At 43.0% G+C, this 16235-nt stretch overlaps 1 protein-coding gene across 1 annotated transcript in view; it reads right to left on the bottom strand.

Moving 5' to 3' along the window:
- LOC147727266 (uncharacterized) overlaps positions 1-16235 on the bottom strand; it is a 734797-nt gene that overhangs the window by 619395 nt on the left and 99167 nt on the right. The window contains exons 5-6 of the mRNA XM_086961322.1: positions 13211-13293; positions 385-525 (exon numbers count right to left, since the gene is read on the bottom strand). Of these exons, the coding sequence (XP_086817448.1) occupies positions 385-525; positions 13211-13293 (224 nt within the window). The remainder of the gene's footprint in view (positions 1-384; positions 526-13210; positions 13294-16235) is intronic.

Raw genomic sequence — 16235 nt, 5'->3', positions numbered from 1 at the left:
ACTATGACATGGAAGGGAAATCTGGTGCACCAGCAAAACAGAGAAAGGCAGTCATAGCTGAAGCAAATATATGAACAAGGCACTCTGTTAACAGGCAATCACTAACATTCATAAAGGTAAAAAGGTGTTTTTGTAATTAATGCCATTTATGTGTCTTGATTGATAAGTCCTAAAAAATAAAGTGGGGGGACTAGCCTAGTTAGGCAGTATGCAAGTGACATCACGGTACATGACATCACGGCGTGAAATCGCACGTGGCATCACAAGAATTAATGTCACATGAAATGGCATCACAAGCCATGACTTTACAGGAAGTAAAATCATGAAGTGATATCAGATCGTAAGACCTTGCATATACAAATATGCATATGGATGGATACTTACATGTTTGCACAGAGGGCCTCTGGGCCACTGTTGTGGTTTGGTTGTCTGTGGACTTCCATGTGCCAGTGCCAGGCTGGATAGCACTGCGAGGCCTTTGGCTAGGAATTGCTCGTTTCAGTTTAGATTTAGGTGTGGGACCACCTGAAACAAGATGGAAACAGCGGTTAGAGACTGTCTAATGCCAGAAGGTTCTAAACATAAATAAGGAGTATGCAGTGTTTTAAATCAGATGCAGCTGTAAGTTGACTGTAGACCTGGTCCTTTTATCAGGCTTATCCCCACATTTTTTCCCTTCCTCCTGTTTTTTCTGACCTGTTTTTGTTGGCATTAGGACTCTGGGTGCTTTACCACTGCTATTCAGTGCTAAAGTGCATGTGCGCTCTCCTCGGGCTCACACCCGTTTGGCATATTTAATTTACATGTAAGTCCCTTGTACAATGGTATCCCATATACCCAGGGCCTGTAAATTAAATGCTGCTAGTGGGACCGCAGAGCTGCTTGCACCACCCACAGAAGTAACCTTTCAAACCCGTCTCAGGCCTGCGACTGCCACTGCAATGCCTGTGTGTGTGTTTACTGCCACATTGACTTGGTATTTAAAGTTAACTACCAAGCCTGAAGCTCCCCTTTTTCTACATATAGGTTACCCTTAAAGTAGGCCCTAAGTAGGTCTATGGGCAGGGTCCTGTGTAGGTAAAAGGTAGGACGTGTGCCTTTATTGTGTGGCATGTCCTGGCAGTGACAAACAGCCTATTTGGTTTCTCACTGCTGTGAGGTCTGCTCCTCTCATAAGTTTGCATTGGGAATTCCCTAGTTTGTTCTTCAGTGGTAATATCTGATCTGAAAGAAGTAGTGTTGCCATGTGTGGCATGTTTGGAATAGTGGTGATAAATCCTGCTTATTGGTGAAGGTGGATTTTTCATTACTACTTTAGAAATGCCACTTTTAGAAAGTGATCAATAAACAAAAAAATTGCCTGTACCACTACTATTTTAAGCTCGCATTATTCCCGCTTATTGGTCAAACACACCTGATTCTTGTTTGTACCGGTATTTTATTTATACCATTTGCTTTGAAAAAAGTTTATATATACCAAAATTTATATATGAAAAAGAGAAAAATGATCTATTTCTCCTTTTCTTTTTTAAAATTTTTTATTTCGCAACTCAGTACAGAGAAAAATATACAAATTAAATAATACTAAGCAAACAAGAAAAAGGAATAGCAAAATACGCATGGAGAGACAAGTAAAACAGTTACAAAGCTCAGTAAAAAAGAAAAATACAAAGCAAATAAAAAACAAATAATATTGCAAGTAAATTCGACAGAGTACAATTCAAAAATTCATTCAATTAATGAAACAACCCCATATTTTATCACATTTAGAGAGAGAACTGGTACCTCAAAGTTTGGCCAGGGCCACTTCCATGGAGTAAATGTCATTTATCAGTGACCACCATTCCATAATATGCGGGGGTTTAGGGGAGATCCAGGCATGTGCAACTGTTAATTTGGCACAAGATAATATAATAGTAACTAAGGCTTGCTGCAGGTTGGGTAGCAAATATATAAAGTTTGGTATATATAAACTTTTTTCAAAGCAAATAGTATAAATAAAATACCGGTACAAACAAGAATCAGGTGCGTTTGACCAATAAGCGGGAATAATGCGAGCGTAAAATAGTAGTGGTACAGGCAATTATTTTGTTTATTGATGATATATGGCTCAGCCTAGACCACATTCCTGAAGGGCCTAACTCCCTAGTCTTTTCAAAACTTTTAGAAAGTGGGCATTTCTATGTACTTATGACTCTCTGGGCCTCATTAGGATGTCGGTCAGAGTTGCCTCCGACCAACACTGTTTCTTTGTGAGAACCAACCGACCATAGGTTAGCAATTGTGCGATCGCAAGCTCCCATTTCTCTATGGGAGCCTGTGCGGCAGGCGGAAACCGTCCACAGCATAAACTCTCATTGAGAAATGGAGTTTGTGTAAATCCCTGCACCGTGTGGCAGACACGGTTAAGGGATTTTCAGGGGGGCACCATAGGTGCTCCCCAGGGCCACAACTGGAGGCTGCAGAGTAATGGGGGTCCTGCTAGGGGCCCCCAAAGTGACTTTCTGACAGCCTTTCCATGGCAGAAAGGCCAACATCGAAAGGCTGTTGGAAACCAACATCATAATCCCAACTGTGGAAACGCCGTCCTTAAGGAATGATGAATGTTTTCTGACTGGCTGATGGACTCTTTGAGCCCATCGGAACTGAGTTGGATGTCCCGGCCTGTTTGGACTCCGACCCCCGTCATTGAAATATGGTGGTTGGAGTTCAAACCACTAATGCTGGTCTTTCTAACCAACATCAAAATAAGGTCCTTTGTGCTTTGCCGCATGACTGTAATCAACGTCTGGTGTAGACTGACAAGGGCTGTTTCTGAATTCATTCTAGACAGTCAAACAAAGGGAGGTGAGGTGTGCATTGCATATCCTGATGTCCAATCACCAAGCTAAAGGGTCTTCCTGAGCTAGAGTTGTGGGAGGAATTGTCACTGACACCTGAATAGCCTGTCCTCTCACAAAGCTATCTCCACGTTATTCTACCTTTACTACGTGGTCATTACTTCGTATTACCATTACTATGTATATTTTAGTTCGCAGATGCCACTACTTCATCTCCACGCTCCGTTAGTGTGTCTGGAGCCGGGGCTGGGATTGAATGAGGGTTTTGTGCACGTCTAAAGGTCTTCTGAGGTTACCTCCACATCAAAGACATTTTGAGTATAAGTACAGGGACTCTGACCCCATGATCTGAGACACTGTGTGGGACTCGTAAACAGAGGCTGCTGGCTCTACATACTGCACCAGAGGAACTGCTGTGCTGTCAGGAAAACCACCACTTGGACTTTGCTTTGTTGTGCTGACCTGTTTAAAAGACTGTCTCTTTGTCTACAATGACCCTGTGTGCTGACCTACTGCTGCCTACAGTTCTGTTTGTGTGCCCCCAGTGATCTCCCTGGGCTTGATGATTTGCCATGTGTTTGTAAAAACCTAGCGCATGGTGAGCACTTTGTTTTTCTTGTTATGATACCTCAAACTGAGCATGATAGGCGCTTCAGCCTTTGCGTCTGCTGTATCAGGCCTCTTGATTTATGGGGGCTGGCACGGTAGCACTGAAGAAGTGTCTGGACTCCAGCTGCTTAAACTGGTGCTGCAGCACCGACTACTGCGCAATTGGTTCTGATCCTCTAAGATGCACTCTGGAGGTCGGGCCAGCTTTGAGCATGAGCAAGGCCTTGGGGAAGAGATCGTGCAGTGCTCTGGCAGCTGGGGAGCACGCTGCTGCATGAAAGGCCAGCCCTGTTCAAGGAGTCCCTGGAAGCTGACAACAGCTACTCCACTTGCCTTGAGGAAGGCACTGGTTAGGATCCGAGGTCATAATGCGGATGCGTCAGAAGTAACAACTGCTCGATTGGGACCCAAGCAGTCCCAGTGTGGCTGCCCAGCGCTCCTCGGCTTGGGGACTTTCCTTTTTGGGGTTCTGGTCATACACGAGTAGCTGCCCTGTGTTCAGTTTACAAGCAGGGGACCCAGTGAGGTCTCCCGCGTTGTAATCTACAGCAGGGGCCCTTTCCCATGTGTTGGCATACCTTGGGGGCACTGGCTCTTCATTAAAGAGCATTTTGGGAAGAGCCCTCAACGGATGTCCCCGCTTCATTGAAAAACACTGAAAGTGTTGTTAACCATGCAGAAGGTGTCCTGTAACCTACGCAGGGGCTCTTTTTACCGCATAGCATATAATAGGGACGTAGGGTCACTGAATCTAGGTGATCTGCCCGATGTGCTGATGGTGGTTATTATTCATGAAGTATTGGTGAAACTGGATGATGGTATTTTGGTGAGCCATGCTTTTCTAGTGATCTATGATGCTCCATGTATGTTGTTTCAAAACCAAGACTCAGTACTTGCCCTACTGTGGTGAATTGTGTGGTTTTCTTTTTCATTACACGCTGCATGTCATGTTCATGGTGAGGTGTTAGTGTATGCCTTGCACTGACAGGATAATGAGTAACATAGAATGTGATTGTATCAAATACACAGTAATTATGTTTTGGTGACGTGCAATTGCACACATTGTAATGTTGTGACAATTACCTAATTGGCAAAGTGATAATTAGTTTATGTGGTTTTGGTCTTAGTTTATATGCAGTACAGATATGTATTTTTATATACTACTATGTGGTGTCTCTTTTGTGATGTATTTATTGTGTCACTGGTGTGTGTGTGTGTGTGTGTGTGTTGTGCAAACGCTTTACACATTGCTTCTGGGATAAGCCTGGCAGCTCATGCCAGCTACCAAGGAGGTGAGCTGGGGTTATCTTAGGTGTGTAACTACCTTACCCTGACTAGAGTGGTGGGTTCTCCCTGGCTTAGGTGCATACCCTAGCCAACCAGGAACCCCATTTCTAACAATGACACACACCGTCACTGTTCTTGCAAGGCCTGGTGCAGCACACTTTTCAGCGCTGCTAACCCTTTCGTGAAACGATACTGGCACATTCCATCTCTTTCTGTAGCTGGCGATAACAATCTCAATGTTTTATTTTAACATACTTTTTGGCCATTACCTGTGTCCTGTATGAAATGCAATTTCAAATTCAGAACGCACATAAAGCTACAGCAATTTAAAAGCAAGAGAATACTGTAAATAATGTCATGCCGGTTCATACTTCAAAGCGGGAGTCGTGAAATATGGGGCACGGTTGGAGGTATGGGACATGGGTGATAGTTTGTCATATTTTCTGCTAGCTGGAGGATTTAAACAATTCTGGTTCGTTGTTTTTATATACTTCATTGAGCGCGAGAGATTTTCTTTTGCACCTCCTCTCTGTCTCTGCTCAACCAAGTCCTTTTTGGGATCCTTCCTTAGTTTACCCCTTGTGTGAGATTAATTACCTTTCACTTCCTGGCACCTGCTCACCTTTGTTTCTTCATACACTTTGCTCCATGTGCACCCAGATTCTCTTGCGTTGCGTAATTGCTTTTCTTTGTTTTTTGTCCTCTATGTTTATTTTGGAAAGGCTTCACATTGCCTCGTGATATAGATGGTTAAGTGTCTTGTTCTCTCTCCTAATTCAGAGCCCTTCATGTTAACTTTAATATGCTTTCCTTAATCACTGAGGGCCACCTTTATGAGACTGCTGCGCTGCACTGCGTGACAAGGCAGGAATGCGCTGTATTGAAAAGAATATGGGGAATTCCTGCCTTTCCCCCTGTGCTGTTGCTGTTTTGGCTGCCTTGCGGCAATGCAGGCCCCCCTTGCAACATGGAGCAAGGGTGCCTGCATTGTAAGGTAGATTGTTTTTGTGCACAAAAACATTCCCCCTAGGCATTTTCCTCTTTCTACCTGTGCTGCAGAGTGCGTCCCACACAGAAAGAGGAAAAATCGAGGAAGAGGTTGCGCCTCACATGGGGAGGTGTAGGTTTTTGGTGCATTCCCAGGTCTGACTAACTACAGGGAGGAAACCAGTCTATTAGGTGTGACAGAAAGACCACCAATGTAGGAGCAACCACAGTTCACCAATTTTACATAGCTTGTCCAATTCCAGGCCTGAGAATAGTTTCCATCAGCCCACCCATTTGGCGGAACTTTGTCATCTGGAAAACCGAGAGAGAGGGGTCACCTCTAGCCAAGGTGGTTCAAAGGCTGATGTACATAAGTACTAGACCTCCTACTCTCAAAAAGTCTCAGCCACTATGTTTGCTCAAGGTATGTGAGGACTGATGGAGTGCAGTGCAAGTGATAAACGTGTGTGTAATAAAAATGACTAAAAGGACAAAAAATATGTTTATTGGGAATTGTCCTAATGCCATCTGATAAAAACCGCCTGATAGTGTAGGATAATTTTGACTATCTTTTGGCTAGGTGTGAGGTAATTCCCAGGTCTAACAGTTCTGGTAAATCTGGGAAAGCGTCTTAATCAATGGATGTTGCATGGAAACACCCACGCAACACCCATGGAATGCCTCCCTGGTGCAAAGGAAGGCAACTCAATGATTTGCGCTGCGTTGCTCTACTCAAGATTTATGAAGCTACTAAGGGCCACGCCTTGTGTGGCGTCATAAATCACATTTTTTAGCTGTGTCACACTTGCACCATGTTGCGTGGTGCACAAGCAACGCAACAGGGCTTGTAAATATTCCCCTATGTGTGGATTTAGGGTAGGACAGGCACCAGTGCTACACAGTAGCATTAGATATCATATATTTTTTTAATGAGATGTCAGATTCCCTCTCAGGGTATTTTTGCACCGTGAACTTGGCACAGCATTTGAGCTCCCCTTTCTTTCTTGTTGGACGTGCAACCCGCCGGCTTCTCCAAGCTTGACCTCTGACTCCTCTCTCTCTCAGCTCACTGCTTATTCCAGGGGCTAATGGACATCTGTTTACCACCAACTTGGTGGGGTCACACACTGCAGTGCTTCAGCTGGGCGATGCCCGCGTATACCAAGGCACCCATCTAAAAAAAGAATGCAGAATTACCTTCAGGCTGCTCCCCTACGTGCACCTAGATACTGACGTGCATCAACCCTGCCCAACGCCCATGTCATTCTAGACCAGGGGCAACACACAGCTCTGCCAGTGTACTGTGGGCTTGACCTGCAGAACCACGCCCTCCACGCTGACCGGCAGCACTTCCGCTTTTGCATTACAGAAGCCCACAAACAACTCTGCCAAGCATCTGGCGCCTGACCTAAGTCCTCTCTGACATAAGAGTACTGAAAACCCCCCGTGTTTGCACCCCGTCAGTGACCTGCAGCAATTTCAATACTCCATTACTGAACCCACCACTTCTAGACTATGCACGTCAAACTTGATGTGGAAATACCCTCTGATGTTCTGGTGCTGAGACCCACACACAACTCCTCTAAAGCTGGTGTGTTTTTTCCAATGGACTTTAAACATCATCATTAAGCAGTAAGTGCTTTTCCAGACTCAGACAAAGCTTCTCCTTCAGTGCACCTCAGTGAACCCAGAGCAAGCCAAGGTCCAGCACATCGAAACTAGCAAAACCAACACGCCACACTGAACTGTTGACTGCCTAAGTCAGAAAGAAGGTGTTCCTCATTAATAAAACTATTTAACAGCAGTCATGGACGAATCTCTGTATCATTTGCTCTTTACATTGATTAATAAATGTCCTAAACAGCAATTGTTCCTACGGAATAATCAATTGCAACAACTATTGCAAACTATAAGGACGCCCCCTGCAAGTACACAAAGCAATGACAAGAAACCATAGATTGATCAGCTGCTCATGCCATATCTGGGTACATCCCTTCCCTTGGCACAGAAAGATATATACGCAGGAAGTTCTTTTTAATAAAAACCTCTGTCTGTTTGCTTGATTGGATTCTACACACTGCCCTCAGGAAACAAGGAATGAAGACAAAGAACGGCCTACGGTTTGTTGTTGGAATCAAACGGTGGTGATTTGGGTGTGCCCAACAACCACGGCCCAAAGTACATTTGCAAATATTTCTACACCATGCATGGAAACACTTTGTAAGCTGTGCAATTATGTACATAGAAGGGTTTTTCAGGAACTCCTGTAGTTTAAGAGTTGGCTGATAAGTCCACTTAAACTGTCAACAGCTACTATTAACCCCACCCACCCACGCCTTACTCTATGGTACAGTGAACGTCATTTCTTATCCGTAGCAAGTGTGGTAGAGCAGTGTATTGTACACCGTGCATGGATTACAGCCTCAACGTTCCTCTTGAGATAAGTGGAAAACTTATGTCACGTAATCAATGAATATCAACTCAAATGTCTTCAAAGCGAGAGGCTGAAGATCCTCCCCTTGAAATGGTGGGGCAAGAGAGACACAATAGAGCCCCACCAGTTGTATGTCTATTTCCAGATTGCCAGCTCCTATGATGCCTTCCCTGCTAGTCATCTTCAAGCACCTTCTTAGTGCCACGGATCTGCATATTGGCATTTTTTCTCAGCACTTCATCACCCCTATCCAAGGCCCATCCATTTTTCTTCTAGTGCTGGTCATTACTATTCAATATTTATTCTGGATTCAACAATAGTTATTTAAATTGCTGCTTTGAATTTATTTACATCAATGACGTTTGACATGCAACGCCATTGCAACTGGACAGACAACATACTTAGCCCCCTCATGTGGCCATTTCAGAAGACATGATATATGTGATATTGAAAGCTACTGTGCTGGGAAATCATTGTAAATATTTTGGACCCGTCTGATGAAATGTTCCACAAAATCTACTGCAATGGTACCTGGAAATAAACAATTTTCTGCCTCCCAGTCAGTCGGGTTTCAGAGCTAAATGTAGCACAGAAACAGCTTTGCTAGAAGTAGTTGACCATGCTAGGTAATGGGGGCAAGGCCACCCTGATTATGTTAGATATATCAGTGGCCTTTGATATGGTCCCTCATGAAAGGTTGCCAGCTCGCCTACAATCTTTTGGGATTGGAGCTCTGGCCCTGAAGCGGCTGACCTCCTTTCTGAACACCAGACGTCAAGAAGTGTGGATCCCACCGTGTTCATCCCCAATTTGTGAGTTGGCTGTGGGAGTACCTCCAGGTTCAATATTGAGATCCACCTTATTCAATGCCTACCTTACTCCTCTAGCTGTTTTGGTTAAGGCCCTGGGGGCGAAAGTAATATCATACGTAGATGACATTCAGTTGCTTTTCACCTGTGGTAAAGGGGTAGAATTCTATAGAAGGGTCATTAAGTCTTGTCCCTGAAATGTGTTCAAATGCCGAACCACTAACCAATCAAACTGCAACCCAGACAAAACTGTGATTGTGTTTATTGGTGTTACCTCACCAGAGGTTTGGAGCACTTGGTGACCTCAAAACGTCCCCTCAAGGTACGCTACAGTGCTAGGTAAAAAACCTGGGAATCAATATTGACAGTGCTTTGTCCTTCCAACCCCAGATGTAGGTTCCGGTGGGTTCTTTTGTGGGGCAAGTACGCTCTTTGAAAAATTCTTACCTCTCCTACCTGTCGAAACTAGGAAAACGGTGGTTCAGGCCATGATCACTTCCTGGCTTGACTTTTTATTTATTTTATTTTTTGTATTTTTAGAGTTTTCTTTAGCGTGAACACTACCCAGGGCAGGGTATCAGAGCGCTTTACAAGGAAAGTAGAATGAGTATAGAGCATTTTGCAAAACAGGAGAACAGATACAGAATCAAAATAATTCTTACAAGGTTAGGTAGGTAGAACAATGAGCATGTAACAGTAGGAACAAGTTTGAGTACGCGTCAGTCATAGAGGCGAAGGTGTCATGAAGCGAAGTGAGGAAACAAGTTCGAAGTCGTAGACTGGTTCAGTGCCTCGTGGAATTAAGGGAGGAATTTGCTCATCAGGAATGATTTTGCTTCCCTTTTGAATAGGGTTGTAGATGAGATTTTTTTGATGTGCAGAGGTAGCTAGTTCCATATTCTTGGTGCCACTCCGGTGAATGCTCTGTCAGAAGTTTTTTTATTGCTGAAATGAGAGGGTTTCAGGAGTAGATTGTCGGCACTCCTAGACTGTCTGTTTCCTCCCGATAAGGTATGTTATTGGGATAGGTACAGGGGGGTGTTGTGGTGTAGAGCTTTATGAGTGATGCACGTCATCTATAGTTGGATTCTGGCTTCATAGGATAGTTGAGCGCCTTCAGGAGATATGTGGTTACATATCCTAGATCCTGTTTAGAGTCTTGCAGCTGCATTGAGACAGGCTTTTAAAGGGGCTGTTGAGATTTTGGGAACATCCGTACTCCAATCTTGAAATAACTAAAGCCTGAACTGCAGTTTTGAGGTCACGGATCTCGATGAATGGTTTCATTTTTCTGAGATAGCTGAGGTGAAAACGGGCATTTTTGGCCAACAGGTTGATGTGCATTTGCATGTTAAGGTTCTTCTCCAATGTAATTCCAAGCGATTTTGTGGAGTCCACCAGAGTTGGCGTGCAATTCAGGGCCATGATCATCTTGGTCCATTCCTTTATTTACAGCGAGCTTTTAGTGGGGGAGATTAAGAGAAAATCACATTTTTGCGAGTTTAGCTTGAGGAAGTTGGTCGTTATAACATAACTAGAAAATGTAGGGAGGGTCCAAGGGAAAATATTTATAGACCTGCAAGAAGTGTATCCCTATTAACAATAATCAAAAACACAAGACTTCTTGGGTCTTCAAAAAAGTGTAATGAAAAGAATGTCTCTCAGAAGAGGCCCCCTGGGGAGCAAACCCTTTTAGGACAAATGCCCTCACTAACCACGGGTGACATGCTTCATCATATGGGCAACTTCTTCCATCACACTCCTGAGTTGTTACCAGGAAGATGCGGGTCTGCTTATCCATTACATTGGGTAAGTAGAATACTGGTGTGCAATTCAATTTAGACACCTATGGTTATCATAACACTTATACTGTGATGGTGTATGACCTATAGTGTTTTGTGTTTTTTTGTCTCTCTGGTTTACAGATAAGTTCCAGTAGTACCAAACAAACATTGGATTACTAGTTTGGTATCACGTAAATTTATTTTCTCTTGTATTTATTTCACTCACGTATGCAGCAGCATTGTTTTTGGTCCTGATAAAAGCCTGATACATTTAGATCATATAGGCTGAAACATGTCGACCGACCTGATCATCCTAGCAGTTTAATTTACACTTCTTTGCATTGCTTTTTAATCCTGCCAATTTGGGCAAGCAAATAAAGATACGTTTGTATCAAATAAGGTAGTTTTAATATCACTATTGTCTTTTCACATACAGTGATGCACCCTCACTACACCTATACTCACATATGGGAGTCCAACATAGGACACATTGATAAAACAACCCAGAGCTCCTGCTTCACAGTGAGGTGGTTGCAGCCCTCAGTGGAACTAGGTTTTTCCACTGGGAGGAGGTGCCCATATGATGAAGCATGTCACCTATGGTGAGTGGGGGCATTCATCCTAAAAGGGTTTGCTCCCCAGGGGGCTTTTTAGAAGTTGGTCGTTAGCCAGTGGACTGTCTTTTTGAGAGCTTGATTCATCATCTTTATCTCTTCAATGGAAGAGATCTTAATGTAAAGTTGAGTGTTGTCCACGTACATGTGGTAGGAGATATGTGCTTGCTGTTGTAGTTCGGTTAGTGGGTCGACAAATAGGTTGAATAGCCTGGAGAATAGGGTCGAGCCTTGTGGTACTCCAAGTTGGTTGGGTGAGGAGGGAGAAAGTTTTTTGTTTACTATGAACAATCGTGTTCTGTTTTCCAGAAAGGATTTGAACAATTGAAGGACTGTGCCAGATAAAAGGATCTTGTTTTCCAGTCTTCTTAACTATGTTAGGCCTTCCAGAATACCTTCTAAGTCGCTAAAAAGTGTCCAAGAATGCGGCAGCCAGAATCATTCTTAATCTTGTTCCAAGGACTCATATGACAGCACACTTGAAGGCACTTCCCTGGCTCCCCATCAAAAGAGGATTCTTTTTAAGACACTGGTCCTGGCCCATAAATCCCTTCATGAGAAGTGAGCTGTTCCCCAAAGAGAATGATATGTGAGTATGCCCCTCCCAGGTTTTGTGATCAACACACAGCCATTTAGCAAGCATTCCTAAAATTCGCCTGGCCAGAATTGGTGAAAGATCTTTCTCTTTTCTTGGTTTGAAGGCCTGGAATAAACTCCCTTTGGGAACTGCTTGCCATCTCAGAGCTTCCTGTTTTCAGGAAGTTTCTAAAACCTTGTTTTTCCAACAAATCAAATAAGACTATAATTTTCTGCTGGCAGGATTCCCGATCTTCAGCACCAGGACATTCTCTGGAGTATGTGCGCGCTCTATATATGCCTTTTTACTTGACTTCACTTCATGATGTAATGTGAAGTGGTAATCCTTTTTTAGAAGGGCTTTTTCCAGGTAATGTTTTTGCACTGTGAGGGAGGAGCACAAGTTTGATGCAAGGACGAAAAATCACCACCTCCATGTTGCAGCGGATACCTGATAAGGTACCTCTGCCTGGTACATGCCTGTAGATTAAGAAGCACTCTATAGTTATTTGAAATCCCTGGAGCGTTAAGGGGTGACTCTCCAACGCCATTTTAAATGTTCTGCATCCATAATCCTTTCTGGGTACATTGACTGCATTCCCCATTCCATGGATGGCGCCATTTTAAAGTATTTATTGGTATCTACCATGTCAACCTTGGGATTGGAGAGACATAGCCGTAGGGCAACTGGAATTATGTAACAGTGAAGGATCAAACTGTTAAACAGGAATGGCAAAATTATGCAGCAAGAAAAGGTAAATTACATGGCGTAATGTGGCACCAACTGTAGCAGTAGTATTTCATTATTTTATCATTTTAACACCTTATAATACTGTCTGGGCAAAGATGCAGCTCATTCGTACCAGGTCATCAACTAAATTCAGCCATCAACCAGATAACTTTTACAAAGGATCAGGTGCCGGTCGCAACTATGCGTGACACTCTTGGATCCTTTCGAGTAAGAAACACATTTGAGTGGGGGGATTCTGCAAATTATGTAGCAAGTGGGTGATTATGTGACAAATGCGCCCAATCCATAATTATGTGGAAAACACTACAGCCGCACTATTCCATAATTCCAGTGGCCCGGGAGGTGCAGTTTGCACTGGTGTTTACTGCAATATTTTAACTTTTGAGAAAGCTACCCTAAGAAAACCACATGCATGCCTTTGAATATTTTACATACAATTCTCAGAGGCCATCACTTGTCATACTATCAACCCAACAATTCAGCGTTATATCGGATGGCTGTAGATGGTTTATCACGCACCTGGGAGTGGATGGCTCTGGGATACCTCCTTCTCTCGCCTCTTCGATGCTTCAGCTGAAAAAGGCCGCTGCAGGACCTGTGATCTGTAATATGCAAATGGGAAAGGTTGGTAGCATTATTTCCTTTTACATCCTGTTGTATGATTTGTCATTAAAACACAAGAAAGCAGCTGTGTACTGTAAACCTCCCAGATAACCATAATCAGTTGCAGGCATTAGCACAAAGTGCTCTATCATCTGATTGTATGAACGTCATATCAGGAAGGGCAGAACTGACTGGCCTTTTGAGACTGGTTTTGGGATTTCATTTATGGAGAGATGCTCTTGTGTGGTAACAAGATGATGGACAGCGTTCTTCATTATCACTTCTGGCGCATGGGCGCCCTGCTGACTCACTGCAGACCCATGCCTGGAATTATATATATATATATTTTTTTTTTCTCCAAGTTTCAAAAACCTTTATTTCGTACAAAGCATGGCATATCAGTGCAATAGCATCGGGCCATATCACATTAAGTATTCATGCAGATCATTAGCACCTTCCCATGCCTTATGGTGTACATTTTGTCGATTAGAACATATCCAGTGAAATTGAAAGAAAAAAGAAACATTAACTCCCTCCCCACCCGCCCACTGTGCTCTTCGCATAACTTGCCGCAGATAGGGGCATATTATCAAGAAAGGGCGTTACATTACCGCCGCTTTTATCGGCAGGAAACTGCCGATAAAGCGGGGGTAATGGGCTTGATAATATGCTCTATGGAATTCCAATCGAAGCCCATGTTACTTGTCTTCACATCTAACATGGGCTTCGATTGGAATTCATAAAGCATATTATCAAGCCCATTATCGCCGCTTTATCTGCAGTTTCCTGCCGATAAAAGCGGCGATAATGTAACGCCCTTTCTAGATAATATGCCCCTTAGTTCCGGATCTCAAGTTATCAACCATGGTAGTCACTGTGACAAAGTCTTGTGTAGCAGCCCGCTCAGTTCAATATGACACGTGTGATGCTCCGTCCGCATCTGGTAGGTCTCTACAGCATTTCTCTTCGGAGTCACAATTTCAGTCTAGCACCACCTGTGCTTCTCGGTGGGAGCTGCGCCCCCAAATAAGCTTATGTGATTCAAGCAGTTCAGAGGAGGTAGCATATTGTTCCAATCTATAGCAGTATTACTAGTCAGTAGATTCAGGATTATCTCTTCCCTCCCCCTCCCCTTCTTCTCTTTCCTCCTCCTCCCTTACCTGTTGCTGCAGGAGGTAAGATGTGAAAGGGCCCCGTGATTGCATCGGTAAGAGCTCTGCATATGTATGTAAGTGGTCTTGCCATGTGGTCATGGTCAGTATACATTGTTTGAACTTGGGGGCCGACGTCTTCCCCACCTGCATGCTACTAATCTCTTAGCTAGCAATAAGCTCATTGCCAAACATTTTTTGAGTATGGTTATAGTGTTTTGCGTCAGTCCCAGTAGCGCCATCAGTGGGCATGGAGCTATAACTGTGCCCAGCATGTCAGAAATTCCTGCAAAGACTAGTGTCCAGTAGTCAGCGACTCTGGGGCAAGTCCAAGCGAGGCGTATGAAGTCTGCCCCAGCCGTTCCGCAGCGAAGGCAGTAGTCTGTCTCACGAAGGTGAAATCTATGCAGACTGGCAGGGGTGTGATACAGTCGGTGCAGAAATTTATAGTGTATAAGACGTAACCTGTTATTACTTGTGATAGCGTTCGTCTCTGTGCAGCTGGGTATACAACCGTTTCAACGCAACTTTTACAACGCATACTGTTTCAACGCACACCATTACAACGCAGGATCCTTTACAACGAATGCCTTTACAACGCATGATATTACATAGCAGATGCTATTACAACGCATGCCATTACAACGTAAGTATAGGTAAGTATATCATTTTATTGAAACTTTTTTTTATTACAATTGTTTTCTAATTAATTTGAAAAATATTAAAAATAAATTAATTTAAGTAATTTTATATATATAGTTTGGGTTATGGGGTACAGGGGTATTTTTAGGGTTGAGGGCTAGGTTTGGGTTTTGGGGTACAGGGGTATTTTTAGGGTTCAGGGCTTGGTTTGGGTTTTGGGGTACAGGGGTATTTTTAGGGTTCAGGGCTAGGTTTGGGTTTTGGGGTACAGGGGTATTTTTAGGGTTCAGGGCTAGGTTTGGGTTTTGGGGTACAGGGGTATTTTTAGGGTTCAGGGCTTGGTTTGGGTTTTGGGGTACAGGGGTATTTTTAAGGTTCAGGGCTAGGTTTGGGTTTTGGGGTATAGGGGTATTTTTAGGGTTTTGGTGAACTGGGGTATTTTTAGGGTTCAGTTTTTAAATAAATAATTTAAATAAATAAAAAAAAAAATAATTGTATTATTTATTAATAGTAGTTCTTTATTAATAATAGTTCTTTAAAAAATAAAATTAAAGTAATTTTTATCCCTACACTATCCAGCAGTTACCCTACTATTACACTCCCCTGGAGTTAGAATATTATTTATAAACATCTAAACTATTTAAAAAAAAATATATATATATATATATATATTTACAAATAAATTAATTAAAAAATAATTTAATTTATCAAATTAATTAAATATTTATTAATTACATTTTTTTTTATAAAATAATATACTTACCTATACTTACGTTGTAATGGCATGCATTGTAATAGCATCTGCTATGTAATGTCATGCGTTGTAAAGGCATTCGTTGTAAAGGAATCTGCGTTGTAAAAATTGCGTTGTAATGGTGTGCGATGTAAATGTATGCGATGTTACATCATACACCTGTGCAGCTGATTTCCCATTGTTCATCTGTAAGCGGTGTGTCTAGATCTTTATCCCAGTCTAGCTTAGCTCGCAAGGTGGCTGTTAGCGGCGCGTTTTGTACATGTTTATAGAGTAGCGAGATAACATGATGCAGGGCCTCTGTCTGCAGCATTGCTTGTAAGAGTGCGAGGGTGTTGGGTTAATCAGGGAATGTAGGGGCAATAGCACAGATGCTCTGCCGCAGACAGGTGTA

The sequence above is a fragment of the Lissotriton vulgaris genome, chromosome 3_1 (genome assembly GCF_964263255.1).
Source record: "Lissotriton vulgaris chromosome 3_1, aLisVul1.2, whole genome shotgun sequence".
In the NCBI taxonomy this organism is placed as follows: domain Eukaryota; kingdom Metazoa; phylum Chordata; class Amphibia; order Caudata; family Salamandridae; genus Lissotriton; species Lissotriton vulgaris.
Note: the sequence above shows the minus strand (reverse complement) of the source record. Positions and strands in the feature narration are given on the sequence as shown.